Below are 23476 nucleotides of genomic sequence, written 5' to 3' on the forward strand. Positions count from 1 at the left end.
TTCTAACATTACAACTGATTTTACCTTCACAAAGTATATGTGGGAACACAAACGGCAACACATTTCTTAATCCAGAATGGCTGAACAAACTTCCAGTTTTCCTCATTGGAATAAAATCCCTAAATTAATTGTTGTAATAATTCATGGTATATGTTCACACACATCTAGGGTTTGTGATATTGCAGTGCAGTTCCTAATGTTTCAGCTAGTCAGATTAAAGCAAGTAGCTCAAAAAACCCCACCATTTTGAAGAATATATTTAAAAATGGACACTCCTCTGGGTGCCCTCAAGGTATTTTAACATAGGTAATGCATTTGTCCAGTTCATCATTAGCAGAGTTCTGCTAGCTTTAACTATCGATGCATACCTGTACTAACAGTCTGACAGGGAGTCGGAAGCAACTTGAAGTGAGCACAAAAAATGCATAAAGATGCCTTGAATCATAATAGCACTGAAATTATTTTTAAAAAATAATTGTACTTCTAACTTTATACAGAACATTGATGAGACTACATCTGGAGCATATTGTACAACACTGGTAATCTTTATTTAAAAGAGATAAAAATGCATTGCAAGCAGTTCAGAGAAAAATTACTAATAATGAGAATGGGAAAATTGTTTATGGGTTTGCAGCTTTAATTTAGAAGAGGAGGATGCAACTTGATAGAATTGAAGGGATCTCAAAGGGGTCTGGACAGGAAGCATGTGGAGAGGATATTTAATCTCAGATTCTAGAATTAGGGGTCACAAACTAAAAAACATTGGAACAGAATTTTCTTTGCTTAAAAGTCAGAAATTCTTTTCCTCATATTGTAATAGAAGCAACATTTTTAGGGCCAAGGTGGATGGATGCTTGATAGAAAAAAAAAGGTTAAAGATTATCAGGGGTGAGCAGAAATGAGTAGTCAAGTCAGCCATTACCTTATTGAATATTGAAGAAAACACAAGCGGCTGATTGGCCTCCTCCTGCTTTTAATACCTGTGTTAGCATTTCATTTTAATTCAATCCTTCATCCGACTCAATAAATCTCAGGAAATTATTCAAGAATGAAACTGGCATACAATGTCAAAACAAATGAGGTAGTTAATAGAGAAGATAGAATGAAATAGTAAAATTATCATTTGTCAAATTTAAAACGGTTTCTGGTGAATCTTCAGGGAAATTAAAATTATTTATGTCAAAAAAAAGCTCGTCCTGTTCTTACCTGTAAAGGTAACAGAGTGTTGCTATTGTTGTCCGTCCTGAAAACATTGTCTTCAATCCAAGATTTTGGTGGCAGTGTTGGAGCTGACCGAGGAAATTTGGGTGGTGCTATAATATTACTGGAAAAAGGTTTCTTCAGTGGAGAGATTTGGTTCATGGTTGTTGGCATTCCTACACCTCCAGATCTGCGGTGATCCCTTGTCTGCATGCCTCCCCAGGACACTCCTGCACTCCAGCCACTGCTCTGGTGGCTGTTCCATGGAGACTGTTTCATTATGGGCTGATAATATTAAATCATAAGTTATAAATACATAAACATATAAACAGAAGTGTACAAATACATAATTTAGCACGAAGACATTTTTATTTTTAAGGGCTGGAGTATCACAATGCAAGTTGGGGAAGGCTCAGTTTGCCTCCATGGTTAAAACCTTCAATAATTAGTGCACAGGCAGTACTTTTGTTAATACATTTATTAAAACCTTGATATTTAGCCTAAGGAAAATCTACCAACTACTATAACAAAATACTAAGAGATTTTACAAGGGAAGTTTTATTTTTAAAGATATCCAGGATAGTCAACAAACATCACTGATCTGACAGTTGAGAGAAAAGTAATATAGCCAAATCCCCTCTAAGACTGTCATGATTTTTATTTTAATAGTTCAAGACAGACACTAAGTGTACAGTAGGTAATAGAAATAGAGTATAAAATCAGTAATATTAAAAAGCATACAAAAATATTTCACATTTTACCAATATATTTCCTAATCAAATCACTGCAGAAACATATTAGGCAGATTAAAAATGCAACTTCCAATCTATCCAGCTTAAATTTAAATACTCTTGTCAATATGAAATACAGATAGACCTGTGGGATTCCAGATTTGCCTAGATGATATTCCATAACAATGTAACGATGGAAGCATATTCGAACATTATGGAAAAGGTCCAAGCCTAAACCAAAAGGCTTACCCAATACATACAGTCCTACTGCATTTATTAGCAGCCTAGTAGAGTTTTGTTTTGGCTGTTGTGCAATAGAATTTTTCCAATCCCCATTGTCTGGCTCTCTCATTCGGTGTAACATACGTTGCATTTGCAGTTATCCAGTGTCGTTGAAAACATAGTGCACTATTTCAACTTCAACAAGCATGATTTTATGTAAATCAGTCAAATTATGTTTGAATCATATTTAATTATTTGAACAAATAATATGCAACGTTGGCAAAGAACCTTGCTCCCTATTTTAAAGGGCCAGGCAGAACTGAAAACAACCTTCTTGCTGTACATGGAATAAACTGCACAGTAATTTTCCACTGCTACTACATCCCTACATCATGCCCCTTCTGTTCATATCCAATACGCTGTCGTGTTAGGCTGAATACTGCACCTATATTTTTAAAGAAATTTAGGTGATATTTGTTTCATTGGTAATGGAGAATAAATTATTTTCCCTGCTTCGGATAATTACCAAGCTTTAGCTAACTATCTTTATAAAAAGGTAAAACCGGCGACGTGAAAATAACATTCAAACGAATTCATGAATTGCACACAATAAGTAGTATTTCGCAAATATATTTAGGTAATTGTAAATCAGATCATTTAATTTCAACTAAGGTGTGGCTGCAGAACGTCAGAGAGATCCGAAGGTTTCTTTTCGTAATCTTCTCCAGGCGTTGACACCTCATACTATGCACCAATTTAAAATAAAACAGAAAAATGTATCCAGACCCCTGGGATTCCCCACTGCTCCCCAGCAGGTTACAGGGAAGGAATCCTGTACATTGGCAGTTAATGTTCAACCTGCCGTCGGAGGCAACTCGGCAACTGCGACAAACGGTGTTAGGGGCATATCAAAAAGAGACAGATTTAAACCGAAAATGCAAATCCGTACGAATCAAGTTTAGGAGATGAAAGACCGAGCGTGTGCATTGACCAGCACTGTCATGCTCGCCGAGCCCGCCGGGGGCATTAACATAGGGAGCCGGTCAGTGTTAGCGCAGAGGGCGGACTCTCCCCATGCCCTTACCCGGTGGTGGTGGTGGTGGTGGGCGATTGGCGGGGGGGGGGAAGAAATGGAGCTAACTCAACAGGCTCGAATTAGAAATGGGATGCAAAACTGTATCAACTGACTGTGGCTGAGTTCAATCCCTCCACAGGCTGAGGCAGCGTTTTAGAATAAAATTTTACAAAAAAAGTGTCGGAGAAACCTGGCAGATCCGTGGTTAAGGGCAGCGTTTAGATTCGGATACGACTCGTTGGGCAGTCGGTGTGGGAGGCTCGGGTCTGCCTACCCCAACCGGGATGTCAGGGCGTAAAGTATCTCCAGCAAGCCGGAGACAGGGACATTACCAGGGAGACACACACAGAGACAGAGACAGGGATAAAGTCTGCTTTACACTGATGACTTGATCCAAAAGCGGTACCTGATGGTGGTTGTAGGTGCTCCTCTGGTGAGGGAAAGCGGCCTGGTGTTGGGGGTGATGGTGATGGTGAAGGCCGACAGGAGATCGCCGGCTCTGCTGCTGCTGCTGAGGTAAAGGGGAGAAGTTGGTGCCTCCTCCTCCTCCCCCTCCGTAACCCTGGCTCATCCCGGCGAAGCTCTGGAAGAGGACCGTGCCGTTAATGGAGGGGATGCCGTGGAAAAAGCTGTCTTCAGCGGAGTTCGGCACCGGGCAGGTTCCGGGGCCGGCGGCCGACAGTGCCGGGGTATTGGCGGCGGCGGCGGCAGACGGAGTGCTGACTTGGGCGGCGGGAGCCGGCGACCAGGCGGTGCCGAAGCCGGTGAGAGCGGCGACCGGGGAGGGCGAGGAGCCGTTACTGCTGCTGCTGCCTCCGCTGCTGCTGCTACTGCTGCCGGCGCCTCCGCCGGCGGATACTCCTCCTCCGCTGCTGCTGCCGCCGTCCGGGTGATGGTGGAGCTGCTGCTGAAAGCCGGCGCCGAGTCCCGGTAACATCCCGATGCCGCCGCCGCCATTAGCCGCCGTCATGTTACCGGGAGACTCCATCAGCCTGTGGCCGCCGCGGTGCTGCTGGCTGCTCTCCGCAAACTTCAGAGCGGCATCGGTGGAGGAGAGTCTGTCCGTGTCCCCGCCTCCCTCCTCCTCCTCCTCCTCCCCGGGGCTGGGAGGCAGGGGGCGGCCTCGGAGCTGAGAAACAGGAGGAGGAGGAGGATGACTCGGTATGGTCAGGATGTCCGGACACTGGGTGATGGTGATGTCTCCCCCCACCTCCTCTTCCTCCTCCTCCTGCTGCTGCCGCCGCTGGCGACTGAAACCACGGGCTGGCGGAGCGGAGACCGGGCGGCCGGAGGAGGTCGGAGCTGGGCGAGTCGCGCTGAGGCTGATGTCTGTCGTCCTGTCCGGCATCAGAAGGTCGTCATCCTGCATAACAAGGAGGGGTCTGGCAGTTTGTGGAGCCGGAGGGAGGGAGGGAGACACTGACAGAGAGTGTGGAAAAAAAATACACACACACACACAAAAGAGGCGGAGGAAGAGGAGGCGGCGCCCGGGAGGATTAGAGGAGTTAAACAGGGGCCGCCGCCACTAACACCGCTTTAGGACATTGGGTAAAGAGCCCATCTCCCGCCGCCCATTAACGACAATGAGTGTGATGGGCCGAGTGCCGGTTTAACTCCACCAGGGGGGGACCATTGCGGTTTACACCTGGCGCCGCGTGTGCTTTACGGTTTATTTCCTACCGGGGCCCCCTCCTCCTCTATGATATGACGGACAGTTTGAGAGTGTGCCTCTCCCGCCCCATTGCCCCCTTTTTTTGTTTTGTTTTCTCCTCTCTCTCTGCCGACTCCGCTCTTTTCGGTCCCAACCTGCGTCCGCACCCAGTCACCCACCCCGCCCGAACGGACGGACGAACGCGCACACCGGCTGTTTCCAGGCTCCCCCACCCCCGGTAGGTGTTTGGCGTATCGCGCGCGTTTCTCCCGCACGTCGCACAGTTTCGAGACGCCCCGAGGTCGTTTTGGCACACCGGCGTCACCGTCACGTGGGGGAGCGCGCGCGCCGCGCCGTGGGAAAACAAACCACCGCGAGGTTTAACCGTCACTGTGCCGGTGGGCGACCGGCGGCGGTGCACGCAGAGGTTAAAGATGGGCAGTGACTCTATTGTTTAATCCTTAGCTGTGCCAGCGCTAAAAGTCGCCGCACGTTGTTTAATCTGACTCAGACATGATGTGCTCCTCAGCAAGTCTCTCACTGGACTCGTTAATAACTCAGCAGGCCTGGCGGCGTCTGCGGAGAGAAAGCAGAGAGTTAACGCTTCGGGTGTAACAGTCCTTCTTCAGAAGGTATTTAGATGAGGTCTTGTGGCGCTTCCCATGACCACCATTGCAAGCTCATCCCAGATTGAAGCTTTGGTTTGATAATCGAGTGATAAGCTTTCAGGCTTTGTTACTAACTCAACTCATTTGTGACTGTCTAAATATGGTGTGGCTTTCCACTTCAAGTGAGCTCCTCAGTGTTTGGACTAAAACCTTGGCCACAAGATAGGGAACAGGTGGGTACGTTACTTGCATTTTATTTGTGCTGGTCATAAAGCTAAAGTTGTCACATATATTGGAGAACATCTACCATTCTATTTTGAATGCACAGCTCAGAGCTGACATTGGTGCAGAGTCATTGGCAAACAGGGAAATTGCAATGCATATCCTTGGAGACCTCTCTAGAGGTTAGAACAGGCCCTTAGGCCCAACAAGCCCCCACCAACCCTCTGAAGAAGAACCCAACCAGACCCATTTCCCTCTGACCAATTCAGCTAGCAGAATGGGCAATTTAGCCTGGCCAATTCACCTGACCTGCACATCTTTGGACTGTGGGAGGAAATCAGAGCACCCGGAGGAAACCCATGCAGACACGGGGAGAATGTGCAAACTCCACACAGACAGTCGCCCAAGGCTGGAATCAAACCTGGGACCCTGGTGCTGTGAGGCAGCAGTGCTACCCACTGAGCCACCATGAGGTGTCTCAGATTTTCTGATTTTCTATGCTGGAATTTCCATTATGGAAGGCATCAAAGTGGGTAGTAGTAAAAGGTCTGTTAAAGAGAATTGGCACAAGCTTGCAGCTCCAGTCCATGTTCAATGAGAATAGGCTAGAGCCATGCCATTACCCAGGAATCATGTCCGGTGTAAGAAACTACAATGAGTTATTCAGACCAATCTTCCATCTATATTTTTTTTGCTGCCTTGGGAAGGCCATCAATATAATCAAAGACCCCTCCCATCCCAGTTATAAATTCTAAAATCAGGCAGAAGATACAAAAGCTTAAACACATATACCAGCAAGATCAAGAACTCCTGCTCCCCCACTGTTATCATACTTCCAAATGGACCTCAAATTTTCAAGTGTTGATGTTGCTTTATGTGCACCTTCTCTGCAGTTATTACATATTCTTTGGTCTGTTCTGTTATTCTAATGTACTTTGTATGATACTTGCCTGTGCTGCACAAAACAAAACTTTTCATTGTACCTAGGAATGTGTGAAAATAATAAATCAAATCAAATCAAAAACTGTTGGACCAAAGTGGAATTTCTCATGGAAGCTGAATTTCTTAATTACCCAAAGGTTGTTGTTCTAACTATGTCAACAAATATATAGAGATCCATGCTCTGTTCTAGCTGTGTTATTCCCCCTATGTGGATCAGGTCAAAACTCTGCAGTCCTGCCACATAAAGAATGGATAAATAAACAATAAGCCAGAGGAGGAGGCTCTACAAATAGTTTCACCCTTAATATTGGCAGAACACAGGTCATTTGCAGGTCACTGAAAAAGATGAACCTGAAGAATTTGCATTTATATTGTCAGGAGTAAATGATCAACTTAACCTTCGAATGAAATCCCCAACATTGTAGGTCCGCAACTTCAAACAATTTGATTCAGTTTATTTCAGGTGTAGACATTGGACGCTTTTAAAGCGGTGGGACCTGACAACACTCCAGCTCTAGCACTGAAGATTTGTGCTTCTGAACTATTTGCATACCTAGCCAAGCTGTTCCAATCCATGTTCAACACTGGTATCTAACCTGCAATGTGGAAAATATAAATCCAGTCTGACCAGTTACCTCCCAAGAGTCTATATTCAATCATCAAAGTGATTGAGATGTCCTTGATAGTGCTGTCGGTGGCACTTAATAAGCAATAACTTGCTCAGTGATGATCAGTTTAGGTATTATCAGACTCTAAACTCAATATGGCCTTGGACTAAATGTGGACCAAAAAGCTGAATTCCAAAGGTTAGGTACAAGTGACTGCTTTTGACGTCAAGGCAGCATTTGACTGAATGTTGCGTCAAGGAGACCTTGCAAAATTGAATTCATTGGGAATCAGTGGAAACTGCCCACTAGTTTATTATATCCAGCACAAAAGAAGATGAGTTTGACTGCAGCAGACTGATCAACTCAGTTCAAGGACAAGCTGCAAGAATTTTTCGGGGTGGTATCCTTGGCCCAATCATCTTCATTTGCTTCATCAATACTTTTCCCTCTAACACAAGATCAGAGGTGATGAACAATGTTCAGTACTATTCACAGCTCCTCAGATACTGAAGCAGTTCACGCCAACATGGAAACATTTAGGCTAACATTCAAATGCTTTTCATCATTTATATAAATAATTTGGATCTGAGCATAGCGATGGTTAGTAAGTTTGCAGATGACGCCAAAATTGGAGGTGTAGTAGACAGTAAAGAAGGTTACCCCAAAGTAACTGGGATCTAGATCAGATGAGCCAAGGAATGGCAGATGGAGTTTTATTTAGATAGATGTGAGGTACTGTATTTTGGAAAGGCAAATCAAGGCAGGACTTATACATTTCATGGTAAGGTCCTGGGGAGTGTTGTTAAACAAAGAGACCTTGGAGTGCAGTTTCATAGTTCCGTGAAAGTGGAGTTGAAGGTAGATAGGATAGTGAAGACAACGTTTGGTTTGCTTGCCTTTATTGGTCAACGTATTCTGGATAGGAGTTGGGAGGTCGTTGCGGCTGTTCAAGATATTTATTTGGTCACTTTTGGAATACTGCGTGCAACTCTGGTTTCTGCTATACGAAGGATGTTGTGAAACCTGAAAGAGTTCAGAAAAGGTTTACAATGATGTTTTCTAGGTCGGAGAGTTCTAGCTATAGGGAGAGGCTGAATAGGCTGGGGCTGTTTTCCCTGGAGCATCAGAGGCTGAGGAGTGGTCTAATAGAGGTTTTAAAAAAAATCAGGTGGAGCATAGATAGCATAAATATACATGGTCTTTTCGCCGGCGTAGGGGAATCAAAACTAGAAGGCAAAGCTTTAAGGTCGGAGGGGAAAGATTTAAAAGGGACCTAAGCGGCAATGTTTTCATGCAGAGGGTGGTGCATGTGTGGAATGAGCTGCCAGAGGAATTGGTGGAGCCTGGTACAATTGCAACATTCAAAAGACATGTGAATGGGTACATAAATAGGAAAGTTTTAGAGGGATATGGGCCAAATGCTGACAAGTGGGATTAGATTTAATTAGAATATCTGGTCGGCAAGAACGAGTTGGACCATAGGGTCTGTTTATGTGCTGTACATCTCTATAACTCTATGTCTCAAACATGCCCAATAATGACCATTTTCCATGAAAAACCAAACCATCTTTCCTAGACATTCATCGTGATAGGAATTTGATTCTAATGATGACAGTCACCATCACTGGTTAGAGAACTTGGTGGGAGCTCTGTGTCACTTCCTTTGACGACCTAATACTATTTAATTTCCTTCAGGCACTTAACGGGTTAGCATTCGGGCTTTCACATATTGATGCCTCCAAGAGTTGCCAACCAATCAGAATCTGTCAATTTTCATTGTCAGCAACATCAACAAGAGTAGTAGCTGCTACTGGCAATGACCCAAGGCCCAACCAGAGGATGTCTATGTGTATTTAACTACGGTGGGACAGGGAGGTGGCTGCTGGAGATGGAGTCGTGGATTTGGAGTCAAGGACGGGGTTGCTTTCAAATGACTCCTGCTCATTTGATTTGGTAATGTGCTTGTCAGGGAATCTTTACCATATGTGTCAAGAAAATCTTTGCTGGGCAGTTTTCAGGCACAACAGAGGAATCATACAAGTCCCGCTATATTGCTGAGTTATCATGTTTTTGGTCATCAGAAAGTGAGGGAGAGAAGAAGGGGATTAAATCAAAAATGAAGTTGGTGGAAATCAAGCACTCTATCCCCATGGTGCCCACGTCTCCCTCGAGGCATTGAGAGCATTGATGGACACTGCATGCTCTCTCGCTGAGCTATCATTAAACTCTTGGGATAATTGGTATCAAGTGGCTTATTAATGAACCCTGACTGGCAATTCTGTAGGTTAGTCATTTATTGATGTTCCAAAACCTGTTAATAGGCTCTTGTGACACAGTAGTAGTGCCCCATCTCTGAACCAGGAGTCAATTCCTACATACTGCAATAGAAAATTAACAGACTCTGTCTTGTTGGCAGTACTTGGGGCATGTTTATACAAAAGTCCCAATGCTGGCTAGTTAAGTGCCTGAAAGCAATTAAATTGCATTAGGCTTTTGTGTAATAACATCTTTGAACATGCTGAATAAAAATATCTCGTGAACGTGTTAATATGCTCTTGTAACACGGTGATAGTGGCCCTATCTCTGAGACAGGAGGCTTGAGTTCAAATGCCACCTGATCTTGAGGTGTGTTGTTACATCTCTGAATAGATTAGAAAATCCAAAGCCTGTTAATCTGTAAGGCTCAAGTCAGAAACGTGGTAAAGTATTCTCTACTTGCCTCAGTTTAATACAGCTCCAATGGCATTCAAGAAATTCAACACCATCATGAAAAAAAGCAGCCTGTTGGATCAGTGCCTCATCCATTTCTTAAATGTTCACTTCCTCCAGTACCAGCACAATGTGCCAGCAATATGCACCCACTATCTACAAGATGTGCTGCATCAATTCTGGTGAGTCTGGCAGCAATATCCAAAGCCTACAAAATAATTTTAAAAATGAATCATTTGAATAGGGACATGTGCCACACTGTAGGAGGCAACACAAAGCATTGATGGAAGCCTAGGCACAAGCAACTCACATTTTGGCTCAAGGTTCAGTTGATAGCTTGTAACACAACTTCAAATTGAAGATGAATGTCATTGATTTCAGGTTAACACCTTCAGTACAAACAAAGCTAAGTTTTAATATTAAAATACCTGTCAAACCAATGATTGTCATTCTCAACTGTATTGCTTCGCTGATTTTTTGTTTTCCCTCTGACTGAACGTGTTAATATGCTCTTGTAACACGGTGTAACACGCGACCAGGCTCAGATTGGTGCTGTCACTTGTTTTTCTTATTCCTGTGATTAGATTCCTTACAGTGTGGAAACAGGCCCTTCGGCCCAACAAGTCCACACTGACCCTCCGAATAACCCACCCAGACCCATTTCTCTCTGGCGAATGCACCTAGCACTATGGGCAATTTAGCATGGCCAGTTCACCTGGCCTGTGGGAGGAAACCCACAGAGAATATGCAAACTCCACATAGACAGTCACCCAAGGCTGGAATCGAACCTGGATCCCTAATGCTGCGAGGTAACAGTGCTAACCGCTGAGCCACCGTGCCACTGTAGCCCATGCTTAACATTTAGTTTAAAGAGGTCGTGGGCGGCACGGTGGCTCAGTGGTTAGCACTGTTGCCTCACAGCGCCGGGGACTTTGATATGCTCCCATATGAATGCTTGATTCTAAAGATTTGCCTGAATTGGTAATTCACAGGTAAGGAAATTACTTCTGGAATAAATTTCTCTCCATATACGGCAACATGTCATGGAACTCTTGGATTACCTCCATAGGGAAATAAAACCTTCATACACAACTCCTAAGTCAGGTTCCAACAGCTGCGATGCAGTCAGTAACTTATGATATCCAAGTGCAGATGGATAGGGAACAGATACATGTAGTACAGCTGGACCTTTCTTCCTCTGTTGCTGCTCCTCTTCATTCTGCAAGTATTGATGAACTCTCTAGGAAATGCCATGTTTGGAATGATCAGCTGTAGACATTGGTAATGGAGAACACAAATGTTTTCTTCCAGCCAAATGGCAGTACTCTGCAACTCAAGTGTTGTGGTTGGAGAATGGTGATGATAAAGAATAGCTATTTTATACAAAAGCAGAAGTTGCTGGACAATCTCAGCAGTTCTGGCAGCATCTGCAAAGAGAAATCAAAGTTAACATTACGATCCTGAGGAAGGGTCACTGGACCCAAAATGTTAACTTGATTCCACAGATGCTACCAGACATGCTGAGATTTTCCAGCAACTTCTCTTTTTGTTTTTGATTGACAACATCCACAATTCTTTTGGTTTTTATTTAGTTATTTCATACAGTCATCTCCCTGTTCAAACACACATTGCTACCAAACTGAAGAAGAAGTGATATGAAATGTCATAATACTGTTTGCCTGCAATTTAAGTATTTGCAAACTGCTAATTTCCCTGTGGGTATGATTCCTTAAGTATGAGTGAGCAGTGGATTTCTTCTAATTCGTAGGTTTCCCTCGATCTAAAGGTTTTACCAACAGAATTCATATTACCATTCTGGTTTTCTTTAATAGTGCAGGATATTGCGTAACTTGCAACAAGATCCATTTTCCTGACCTTACACATATTTACAAACACCTTAGCCACATATTGTATGTGAACCAAATGCCACTTGTTGCCAGTAAGGTGCAACTTTCATAATGAGATAGTCAGACTTAACTAGCATAAAATAATGAGGCACTACATACTTATTTCATCCGTGATGGATGACATCTGTCCTCTCAGAGGGAGCCCTCCTGAAGAATGCATTATCCAGGTCGTTGGAATGACAAAGGTCGTTATTGAGCATAGCATAAGCGTGCTGTTGCTGTTTCAAATGCCTTGACAATATCAGGTGGGACCCTGACATACATTGCGATGTGTCTCTCTCACATTGTGGTACTCCTCTATGAACTACATAATTTATCCTTAGTCCAAGGTGTCCAAATACAGCAGTCAGTAGCAACCAGATACTCTGGGAAATCACAGAAGAGGCAATGAAATAGCTGACTTGTACCTGAAACCTCAGAAACATCAGGATAGTGAGCAGATTACCAGGAACAGGAGAAGGCTCCTGATCTTACATGAGACTGCTGGCTACCCCAGATACTTATTCATAGGGTCATAAGGCCCTCTTCCAAAGGCAATAATATGGCATAATGAACTGCAGCTGTGTGGGGGTCTAGTGCCTCCTCCCATTCTCACCTTCATCCCTCATCAAAATTAAACATTGTAAGTTTCTGTCAAATAAGTCAATTTTAAATTAGTTTGTTCTCATTTTCTTTGGATTCAAATTTTACCCATTAGCCTCTCTACCTCTGGTAATTGATGGTCTGATGTGCCTGCCTCAATTAAGCATATTACAATGTTATGCTGGTCCAACTAAGAATCAGGGCATGGAACACACGAGCTTTGAGAGCCAATGAAAGCTGAACTGCGATAATTATCTTTTCACCATTTTTACCAATGGAGTAAAAGAAGTAACAACAAAATATGGAGGGACAAAATTAGTAGTATAATTAGCAGATACCATATACTGATTGTTTTGCAGTGTTTGAGGATGCCTATTCTGTAAATGTCTTACTAGCATTTTCTTGACAGTTTCATTCTTAGCTAAACTATTTAAACATGCAAGAAGAGTTGCTTCAAGAGTGCAGAGGGGTCAGAGGCCGGGTATGTTGCAAGTCTTTACACAATTAAAGTCTTCCACAGCAGTCACACCACAACAATGATCAGACACAGCTTTCATTAACTTCAAACACTGTTCTATTACAAGATGTTTCATACTCTCAGCAAGTAAACTTTAATTACGAATTATAATAGAAATGTTTCTGAAAGACTAAATGTTAACCTAGACATTTGAACAGATACAGGTTACAGCAAGTTTAGTAAAGCTTAACTAAATCCTAAGAAATGTAGTTTAATTACAAACAGTTATTATGATGATGTTACGATCCATTTGGAAATTTGAATAGCAATTTACAACGAGAAACCTTTACTAAAAATTACATGAAATAATCTTAGGAATCAAAGGAAATGCAAATTATACTTACATGTACTTTAGGAAATGTTATAACCTTTGCAAAGTTTGACATTAAATAAAGATTTTATTTGATAGCAACTAACAGTTTAAAGTCAAGGTATTATTTGAATCAGCAGTACATTGCAATGGCAATCACAATTTCCTACCCACACAACTTCATCAAACCTAAAATAGTGGAGGTAGTAAAGACATGAATTAAAATTCCAGCTAGTTGCACACTTTCGACAAATCTTTCAGCTAGTTGTTCTATTGTGTCATATTTCCGAAGTATCAGCCCTGCAAAGGTTGAGTGTCGTCACCTTGTGTGCAGTCTATGCTCTAAGAGGTGCTGCTTTTGGCTGGGTGCCAGAAGGAGAATCCAGTGCTCCCTTCGACAGTCAGGACCCAAGCTGGTATTCCCATCCAGAGATATGGTTTCAGCATGGTCTTAGACTGCACCTATAACCTTTTCAGGACAGCACAGACCTGCAATCTAATCAATAGTTTGGTGACTTGCATTATGGCTGCTGCCAGCTTTTGCAAAGCTCCAATAAGAAAAAGGAAAACACAACTTAGAGTATTGTATTGTCTCTTGCCCAAAGTCCTGAGCAGAAGTTTGAACTTTAATCAATGTTCGCCTCAACTGTTGAAGTCCCAAATGCAGCTGCTGCCTGCTGCATTGCTTTGTGTGGCTTGAGCATTGTCTCTGTCGTATGGCTAATCAGCTGACTCATGGGTCAATCCATGAGAATTGTTTGGATGAAACTTGTAGTCCTCAGGTTTCTTTGACACACCACCAACAGCATATCTTCAGTGTTAGAGCCATCAAGTGAGGTGGCTTTATACTAAGAGGTGATGATAGCACCCTCCAACTTCTCAAGTACCTCCCTTAACCATGAACCTGTTTTGGAGAAATCATTTGTATTTGTTAGTTCTGGAGCTCACTCTTGTTTGATGATCTAAAGGTGGACTTACCTTGTTTTCCATTGCCCCATTTGTTAGAACCTCTTTGAAGACAAGTTATACAACAAAAATAAATTTACTATTCTTTAGCTTCTCTGGATGCTGCTTTATAGAATCAGAGAATCCCTACAGTGCTGAAAGAAGCTACTCGTCCCATTGAACCTGTATCAGCCCTCAGAGAACAGTCACAGTAATCCTTGGTTTGACTAAGGGACGGACATTGATACCGTGTCTGTACAGAGGACACTCGAGCTGATACCCGGTCTGATTGGAAACTCACACCAAATTTGGGTCGGAACAGAGGGCATCTGGTCTGACACCTGGTCTGAAAAGAGGACCCTTATACTGATCCTGAGTCTAAGTAGAGGACACTTAGGCTGATACCAGTATGATTCAACACTCACATTGTGTTTTTACAGAGGATCCTCATATCAGTACTGGATCAGATTCCTTTCCTTCTTGCATACTTCTCCTTATTTCCCTTTCCCCATAGTAACTGCATTTAATGACTTGTGGGGAAAAAAATTAGAAGTTTACCTTTATCAATGCCAGGCTGTCTTGTGAAATTGGTTGGGGCACCCAGTACTTAAAAATATGTCACTTCTTTATGAGGGAACAAGACACAACATGACATAGACAAGAAGACTTACAGAAATTAAAATGAAATATGAAGTTTTTTTCAATTTATCAAATATAGGGGAAGTATCAGGCACTTGAAGAAAATTAAATATAATTCAGTGAGTCAAAAATTGTTAGCTTGACATCTATGGTTGGAGAGTATGTTATAAATAAGAACTCACTAATAATGAGACTAAACATGAAATTTTTAACTTTCTATTGCTCTTTGTTCAATTTTACTGGGCAATAATATAAAAGAAGAGATATTTCTTTAATCATGATGCTGCCAGTTTTGCTTTTTTGCTTCAGGTGCATGAACTTAGTGGTGATTTGATCAAAATTTATGACATGATCAGGAGAATCTGTTTCAATGGGCAGTTTATTCATTGGCAGTTCATTCAACTAAATGAGCTTTTTTAAATTCGCTCATGGGATGTGGGTGTTGCTGGCTGACCAGCATTTATTGCCATCCCTAGTTGCCTTTGAACTGAGTGACTTACTAGGCCATTTCAGAGGGCAGTTAAGAGTCAACCACGTTGCTGTGAATTTGGAGTCAGATCTCAGCCAGACAAGGTGAGAATGGGAGATTTTCTTCCCTGACAAACATTAGTGAACCAGATTGGGTTTTTTTTTGCAACAATCACCAGTGCTTTCATGGCCATTAGTAGATTCTTAATTCTAGATTTTTAAAAATTGAATTTAAATTTCATCAACTACTGTGGTCCCCAGAACATTAGCTACTTTCTGGATTAATAATCCAGCAATAATATTACTAGGCCATTGCTTATGGAATACATGGGTCACAATTTCAAGTTTTATAAAGATTGAACTAGGGTAGATGTCAGAAAGTTTTTTTTTCCAGAACTTAACAGATCTTATGATATTATGTTTTTCAGAACATGAAGACCTTATTAGACCTATTAAGTCCTCTCAGCAGGACTTATACATTTAATGGTAAGATCCAAGGAAGTGTTGCTGAACAAAGAGACCTTGGAGTGTGATTCACAGCTCCTTGAAAGTAGAGTTGCAAGTAGATAGGATAGTGAAGAAGGCGTTTGGTATGCTTTCCTTTATTGGTCAGAGTATTGAGTACAGGAGTTGGGAGGTCATGTTGTGTCTGACCAGGACATTGGTTAGGCCACTTTTGGAATATTGCGTGCAATTCTGGTCTCCTTCAGAAAAGATTTACAAGGATTTTCCCAGGGTTGGAGGATTTGAGCTGTAGGTAGAGGCTGAATAGGGTGGGGCTGTTTTCCCTGGAGCGTCGGAGGCTGAGGGGTGACCTTATAGAGGTTTCTAAAATCATGAGGGGCATGGATAGGATAAATAGACAAAGTATTTTCCCTGTGGTAGGGGAGTTCAGAACTAAAGGACATAGATTTAGGGTGAGAGGGGAAAAATATAAAAGAGACCTACGGGGCAACTTTTTTAAAAAGAGGGTGGTGCATGTATGGAATGAGTTGCCAGAAGAAGTGATGTAGGTTGGTTCAATTGCAACATTTAAAAGACAACTGGATGGGTATATGAATAGGAAGGGTTTAGAGGGATATGGGCCAAGTGCTGGCAAATGGGACAAGATTAGATTGTGTTATCTGGTCAGCATGGATGAGTTGGACCAAAGGGTCTATTTCCATGCTGTCAATCTTTATGACTCTATGTGGTGGAAGCCGATTCACTGAATACTGCTCATTCAGAGCTGGACATATTTCTTGCTTAGATAAAGATCACCTTATACAAAAAGTAAGTTATACTTACTCAGGGCAATTGTAATTTTCTGAATTAGTTTGTTTGATTGTAGGCTTCTCAGAGGTGTTTTTCTTATTTTCTTCCCGAAATAGATCCAGTGACATGCATCTCCCAAGAAAGCATATGGGATATAGAATCTATTTATAGTAATACTGAAGGAACATGGAAACAGAACAATAAGGAACATTTGTTTTAAATGTCTATAAAATGTATGATTGACTTAAAAAATGTTTGAAGTCATGACAAAATCAGCCAGGTGGACATTATAGAATATGAGTTCCCTGATTGGACCTGTTAATCTGGTCTAATCAGGGAGCCCTGGCTGACAGATTAAAAAAAGTGTCAGACACCCTGATACTCTGGGAATTAACTGATGAGGCTACACCAAAGTCACGGACTTTCCACATGGAAATGAAGTGTGACTGGGTGATGGGATGTTGCCGTCTGAGGAGTTATTTCAGTGTAGAACACTGAACAGACATTACAGTTCTACAGTTTTACTTCAGTTTTGCCTGACAGATCAGATGGTTTAATGAGATTTGTTAAAGGAGCTTGATAAGGGATTCTGTACCAATTTGTGTCAGAAAACTAAGAGATCCTACATTCCAGAGGCTATGATGGAAAGGCAGTGAGTTTTCACAATGCCATATTTTGTGGAAATTGATGTTAAAACTTGTAATCTAGTGAGAGAATGTTTGTTGTATCTGCTGTTCCATGGAATAGATTTTATGGTCCATGACTTGGTTCTTCTTCATTGAGTAGCACATGCAATATGGCATGTAGCTAGCCTGCTGTGTACCAGCAGCAACCCTCCCAAGATGAATACCCTGCCTTCTAGAATTCACTCCCAGTCCCCTAAACCACTCCCTTGGCTCCTAAAATTTTCATTTTCAAAATCCTAGACTTATCTGTGTTCAGATGCTATGACTGTCTTAATCCTGGAACCTACATGCAATCTCAGCAAGATCCTACTCAGGTGTGGCACTGTTGAGACTGCTAGAGCTAATGGTCCAACCAGATTAGTCAGCAGCCCTTAAGAATAGGATTTCCTCCCACTATGGGACAAATGTCCCACTCTCTGTTTGTTTACCTGCCAACAGCATGTCAGCACTATGGGGCTTGCCTGCATTTTAGGGGAAGAGGGTGGAGCAGACAGTGCAATCCTCAAGAAACCCACTAATTTATTGAACTTACTGATTATAATTTTCTTGTTAATTCATGTTTACATGGATTCTGATTCATGTTCAAAGAAAAACTCCAGCAAGTTGGGTATAGTTGGTAATTTCCTAATTTGGACATCATTTGTTAACTTTGGTTATTCTGGTTTATTGTTCCAAAGAAAGATTGTAACAACTGTCTGACATAGAAAGTCTTAGTGATAGCAAAAATGTATAGTCAAAAACTTCTTTGAGGATTGTATGTTACACTGAAGTTATGAACAAATAGCACCAATCCAGATTGGTCCAGAATCCCAATATAAGGCCATAAGCTATAAGAGCAGAAGTTAGGCCTTTCAGCCCTTCGAGTTTACTCCGCCATTCAATCATGACTGATAAATTTCTCAACCCATTCTCTTGCCTTCTTCCCGTAACCCTTGATCCTCTTGATACTCAGTCTTAAATATTCTCAATGATCTGGCTCCACAGCCTTCATCTTTTATATCTCCTGCTGTATCTTGCACCCGAGCTCCTGATTATTATTTGGAAGCCTGTACATAGCTCCAACTATTCCTGATGAAGGGCTTTTGACCAAAACATCGATTTTCCTGCTCCTTGGATGCTGCCTGACCTGCTGTGCTTTTGCAGCACCAATCTAATCATAATTAAGGGCTACGGGGAGAACGCTGGTAAGTGGAGTTGAAATGCCCATCAGCCATGATTGAATGGCGGCGTGGACTCGATGGGCCGAATGGCCTTACTTCCACTCCTATGTCTTATGGTCTTAATTTCCACTGGTTTTTTTACCTTTGCTTTTCCTCAATTCTACCCATACAGATTCTACACCATCTGACCTTATTTTATTTCTTGTGTTGATTTAATTTCATTTCTTGCTAATAAGGCAACCCGACCTCCCCTGCCCACTTGCCTATCTTTTCAATAGAATGCATATCCTTAAATATTCAGCTCCTAATCTTAATCCCCTTGCAGCTACATTTCTGTAATGCCCCATCATATTATACCAGCCAGTTTAGATCTACGCCACAAGCTTATTTACCTAATTCCTTTGACTGCATGCATTCAGATATAACACCTTCAGCGCTTTATTAACTGTCCCTCTTATCATTGTCTTTCATTTGTCCAGTGTGCTTGAAGTTTGATTGCTAACCCTTTCCAAACACTCTGTCCTACTTGTGTCTCTGCTGGAAAATTTAATAACCTCTCCTGAGTTCTGCACTCTTACCTCCTCCTTTAATTCAGGTTTTTTAATTTCCCCTATAACTGACGCACCCCCCCAGTTTAAAACCCTGTCTACAGCCCTAGTTATGCAATTCGCTAGAAGTCTGATCTCAGCATGGTTCGGATGAAGACCTTTCCATTGGAACACAACCCTTCTTCCCCAGTACTGGTGCCAGTGTCCCATGAATTCAAACCTATTTCTCCCACACCATTCTTAGCCACTATTTACCTGCTTAATCTTATTGACCTTTTGTCAATTAGCTCTTGGCTGAGGTAGTAATCCAGAGATTGTTATCTTTTTAGTTCTGCTTTTCAATTTAGCTCCAAGATTTCATACTGCCTTAGTAGGACCTCTGCCCTAATTTTATCTATGTTGCTGGTATTTACGTGGGCCACATCCACTGGATCTTTACCCTCCCAGATGAGATATCCCGAACCCAAACACAAGTGCAGGCAACACAATCTTTGGGACTCTCGATCCTGGTCACAGAGAACAGTGCCTGTGCCTTTAACTATACTATCCCCAATTACAACAACATTTCTGTTTTCTGCCCCCATTTGAACGGCTCCCTGCACCATAGTGCTGCAGTCAGTTAGCTCATCCTCCCTGCTGTCCCCATTTCCGTCCACACAGGGAGCAAAGCTGTTGAACCTGTTGGACAAGGACAGGAGCTATGGCACCTGAAACTCTACCTCCTGGGTCACTCGACCTGCCTCACTCATAGCCACATCCTCCTGTCCCTGATCACTGGGTAAATTAGAGTTAGTTAATCTAAGGGGTGTGACTGTCTCCTGAAACACAGCTTCCACCCAGCTCTCCCCCTCCCTGATGTGTCACAATGTTTGAAGCTCAGACTCCAGTTTATTGACTCTGAGCCGGAGTTCTTCCAGCGACCAACATTTACGACAGACACAGTTACAGGAAACCACAATGGGGTCCAACAGTTTCCATATCATGCAGAAACAACACATCACCTGATCCTCCATCCTTATTTTATTTAACTGGTTTTGAATTTTTTTTTAACTGTTTTTGGCCCAGATTTTGTAGTTAGAATTGAAGTGATAGCACTTGCTGCTCATCTTGAAGATATCTGACCTCAAAGGTCTAATAATCTCTAGACTGAGTTTTCACTCTCCTGAACTTAATCCAGTTCAGGAGAATGCTACATGTTGTGTTTTATTTGCTATGGACTTGAAAGTAGCCAAATGGTGGCTTATAGATCCATCCCACAGAATAGCAAATTTAACAAATGCTACCTCATGACAGGTATTGAATTGCCCTTCAGTTCTTAATCAGTTTACAGAGATAACAAAATACAGGTTAGGAAATATGTGTGCAATAAAGGGTAGACACTCGTACATACATGTATTTTAAATGAATGTGTGTTATATTAAAACCTGTGTATTGTGTATAATAAAGAAATTTGACATTTCTTAAATATAAAACTCATTTCTCAAAGCCAAGGAAGTTGTTTTGCCATAATTATGAACATAGTACATTATTTGAAAACTCAGTTATTCCTCAATCACTAAAGTATAAACTTTTCATGAGATTTTACAATGAGGCTAGTGTAAAACTGGCAGGTTCACATCAATTCATGTGATTTAAGAAGATTTCCATTTACAGCAAATTCAACAGCAAAACTTGTAAAGTAGCTGTGAATTATCAACATACAAACTGGCAGCAGGAGTAGGCCCTCAAGTGTGCACTGCCATTCAATAGGATCAGGGTTAATGTGAGTATCCCACATACACACTGATTTACAATTACGTTTCATCTCCTTGCTTAACAAGAATCTATCTGTCTTTGCCTTAGAAATATTGAAAGACTCTGCCTTTACTGCCTTTTGAGGACGAGAGTTCCAAAGACTTGTGTCACTGCAATAAACAATTTCTCCTCATTTCTGTCTTAACTGGCTGACCCCTTATTTTTAAAAGTGACCCTAGTTCTCAATTCACTCACAAACAGAAACATCCTTTCCACACAGTCAAGATCAGTATTGGGGTAGAAGGAAGTTGCTCTGGACGGATGGGCTTCACTTGAGTTGTGGTAGGATCAACATCACGGTGAATCAAGAAACTGGACCTGTAGAGATGGCTTTAAACCATATGTATGGGGACAGTTCTGGAGAAGGGATACATAGGCTTATGACGCAAAAGGATACAGCAATATTGCAGAGCAACTATTTAGGTACAGATATCCAGAGTGGAAGAGAGTATACAAACATTTTTTTAAAATGGAAAATTTGGTCAAAGGTGGAAAAATGGTATAAAGTAAAAATTAATGGCTCTTCACTTCAATGTGTGTAGCAATCAGAAGGAAATAAATGAATTAATGACACAAATAGAGGTTATGTGAATGATCTTCTAGCCAATCCAAAGATATGATTATAAAGAGATCAAAGCTGGAAAATGAGCTTGTGGATGACCCAAAAATAGATTGGAAGGCACATTGTGAGGATGACACAAAGAATCTGCAAATAGTTACAGACAGGTTAAGCGAGTGAACAAAAATTTGGCAACTAGAATGTAATGTAGGAAATAAGAGGTTATGCACTTTGGCAGGAATAATGGAGGAAGTGAATATTATTTAAATAGAGAAATATTGCAGAAAGCAGCAGCACAGAGAGACTTGGATGTCTTCATGCATAAATTACTAAAAGTTTCAATGAGTAATAGGAAAGGCAAATGGTATATTAGTCTTTATTTCAAAGGCGATGGTGTATAAAATAGGGAAGTCTTATTAAAACTATACAAAGCAATAGTCAGCCGAAACCTAGAATATTGACAACAGAGTATCTACTCGGCCCCTTATCTAATGAAAGAAATGTGGGCATTGGAAGTAGTCCAAAGATGGTTCACTAAGTTGATCCTGGGCATAATAGGAGTTTCTTATTAGGGGACATAGGCATGCATTCATTGGAGTTTGGACAAATGAGACGTGATGTTGTTGAAACATACAAGATTCTTAGGGGAAAACAAAACTAAAGAACTGCTGACGTTGAAAATCAGAAACAGAATCATTAATTGGAGGAAAAACCCAGCAGGTTTGGTAGCATCTGTGGAGAGAAAGAAGAGTTAACATTTCAGGTCCATGACCCTTCTTCAGAATAGAAGTTCTAGGGTTTTGAAGAAGGGCCACAGGACCTGAAATGTTAACTCTGATTTCCCTTCACACATGCTGCCTGATCCGCTGAACTTTTCTAACAATTTCTGATTAAGAAATCTCTTCGGGGGCTTGACAGGGAAGATACTGAGCAATTGTTTCACTTTGTAGAAGATTCTAGAATCAGAAGGCACAATCTCAGAATAAAAGTTTGCATATTTAAGAGAGAGATAAGGGTTTTTTTTACCCCACAGAGGGTAATGAATATATATGGAATTCTTTACTGCAGAAGGCTGTCAATGTTCAGCTTTTAAATAGATTCAAAGCTGAGATAGATAGGTTTTTAATCAGTAAGAGTTATAGAGAAAAGACAGGAAGTCGTATTGAGGATTATCAGATCTGCCATGATCTCATTGGATGATAGAGCAGACTTGATAGGGTGAATGGCCTACTTCTCCTGTATCTTATGGTCCTAGAGTCTATCAGATGCTAGAGCTTAGACCAGTAATGTATGCCTAAAGTCTTGAAGTGACCTTTTTGGTGATGGACAATAGCAATCAATATTCATTGCAGTTTTCAACTCCATGTTTTCTGATCAAGGCCTTCCATATTGGCTGCCACTGGCAGAATTTCCTCACAGTCAATGGCACACTCCCTTCTGTGTACAGTTGAATTTGGTTATTCGAGGGTAATCAGTTAACAAGATTAAAATGTGGAGGCTGTGAAATCATGTGGAGGAGTGGGAACCGGATGGTGGTCCTGATAGCCAGGAAAGTAGTGACACCATTTTTAAAAAGCAGCCTTCTTTACTTGGACAGGTTAAGTCCCCTCTCATTGCTTCACTGACAACTGAGTAGTGAAGAACATGAGAATTTCACAGCAGTACAAGTTAGCCCTGAGAAGGTCATCTTTAAGTGTGGATTTGAACATTGCACTAGAACACCACAGTCTCTAAACATTTCAGAGTTCTGCCAACATTGTGTGATTAAGGAATATTCTGTTTGTTTATTCTTCCTGCCAAAATGAATAATTTTACACGTTTCTATATTACACTCTATCTGCCATATTTTTGCCTGTTCAGTCAACCTTTTCAAAGCTGTCTGCAACCTCCTTCCTGATATGTCCATTTTCCAACTGGTTTTCCTATATACTAGTTATCTGCATCTGAGTACCAGGGTCTCTAAGTCTCATGGAACTGGAAGTGTGAGTGAGGAACAACTATAAAAGGTTATCATTGACCTATGGGAGCACAAATGAAACTGTGTCCACCTGTAATGCTCCTCAAATTCACCTGTTTATCTACAGGAGAAAAGGAACAACAACTACCAATAAAGTGCAATGTTGGGATAAGGAATGCCAA

The 23476-nt window shown here is 41.7% G+C and overlaps 1 protein-coding gene across 3 annotated transcripts in view; it reads right to left on the reverse strand.

Moving 5' to 3' along the window:
* The window catches only part of cpeb2 (cytoplasmic polyadenylation element binding protein 2), a 120290-nt gene extending 115104 nt beyond the window's left edge, over positions 1-5186 (reverse strand). For 2 of the 3 annotated variants that reach the window (XM_060825404.1, XM_060825387.1), the window contains exons 1-2: positions 3635-5186; positions 1207-1485 (exon numbers count right to left, since the gene is read on the reverse strand). In XM_060825404.1, the coding sequence (XP_060681387.1) occupies positions 1207-1485; positions 3635-4597 (1242 nt within the window). In that variant the 5' untranslated portion in view covers positions 4598-5186. The remainder of the gene's footprint in view (positions 1-1206; positions 1486-3634) is intronic. The other variant, XM_060825396.1, reaches the window with a different exon arrangement.
* Positions 5187-23476: the final 18290 nt, after the last annotated feature.

This window comes from Hemiscyllium ocellatum, chromosome 1, assembly GCF_020745735.1.
Source record: "Hemiscyllium ocellatum isolate sHemOce1 chromosome 1, sHemOce1.pat.X.cur, whole genome shotgun sequence".
NCBI lineage: Eukaryota > Metazoa > Chordata > Chondrichthyes > Orectolobiformes > Hemiscylliidae > Hemiscyllium > Hemiscyllium ocellatum.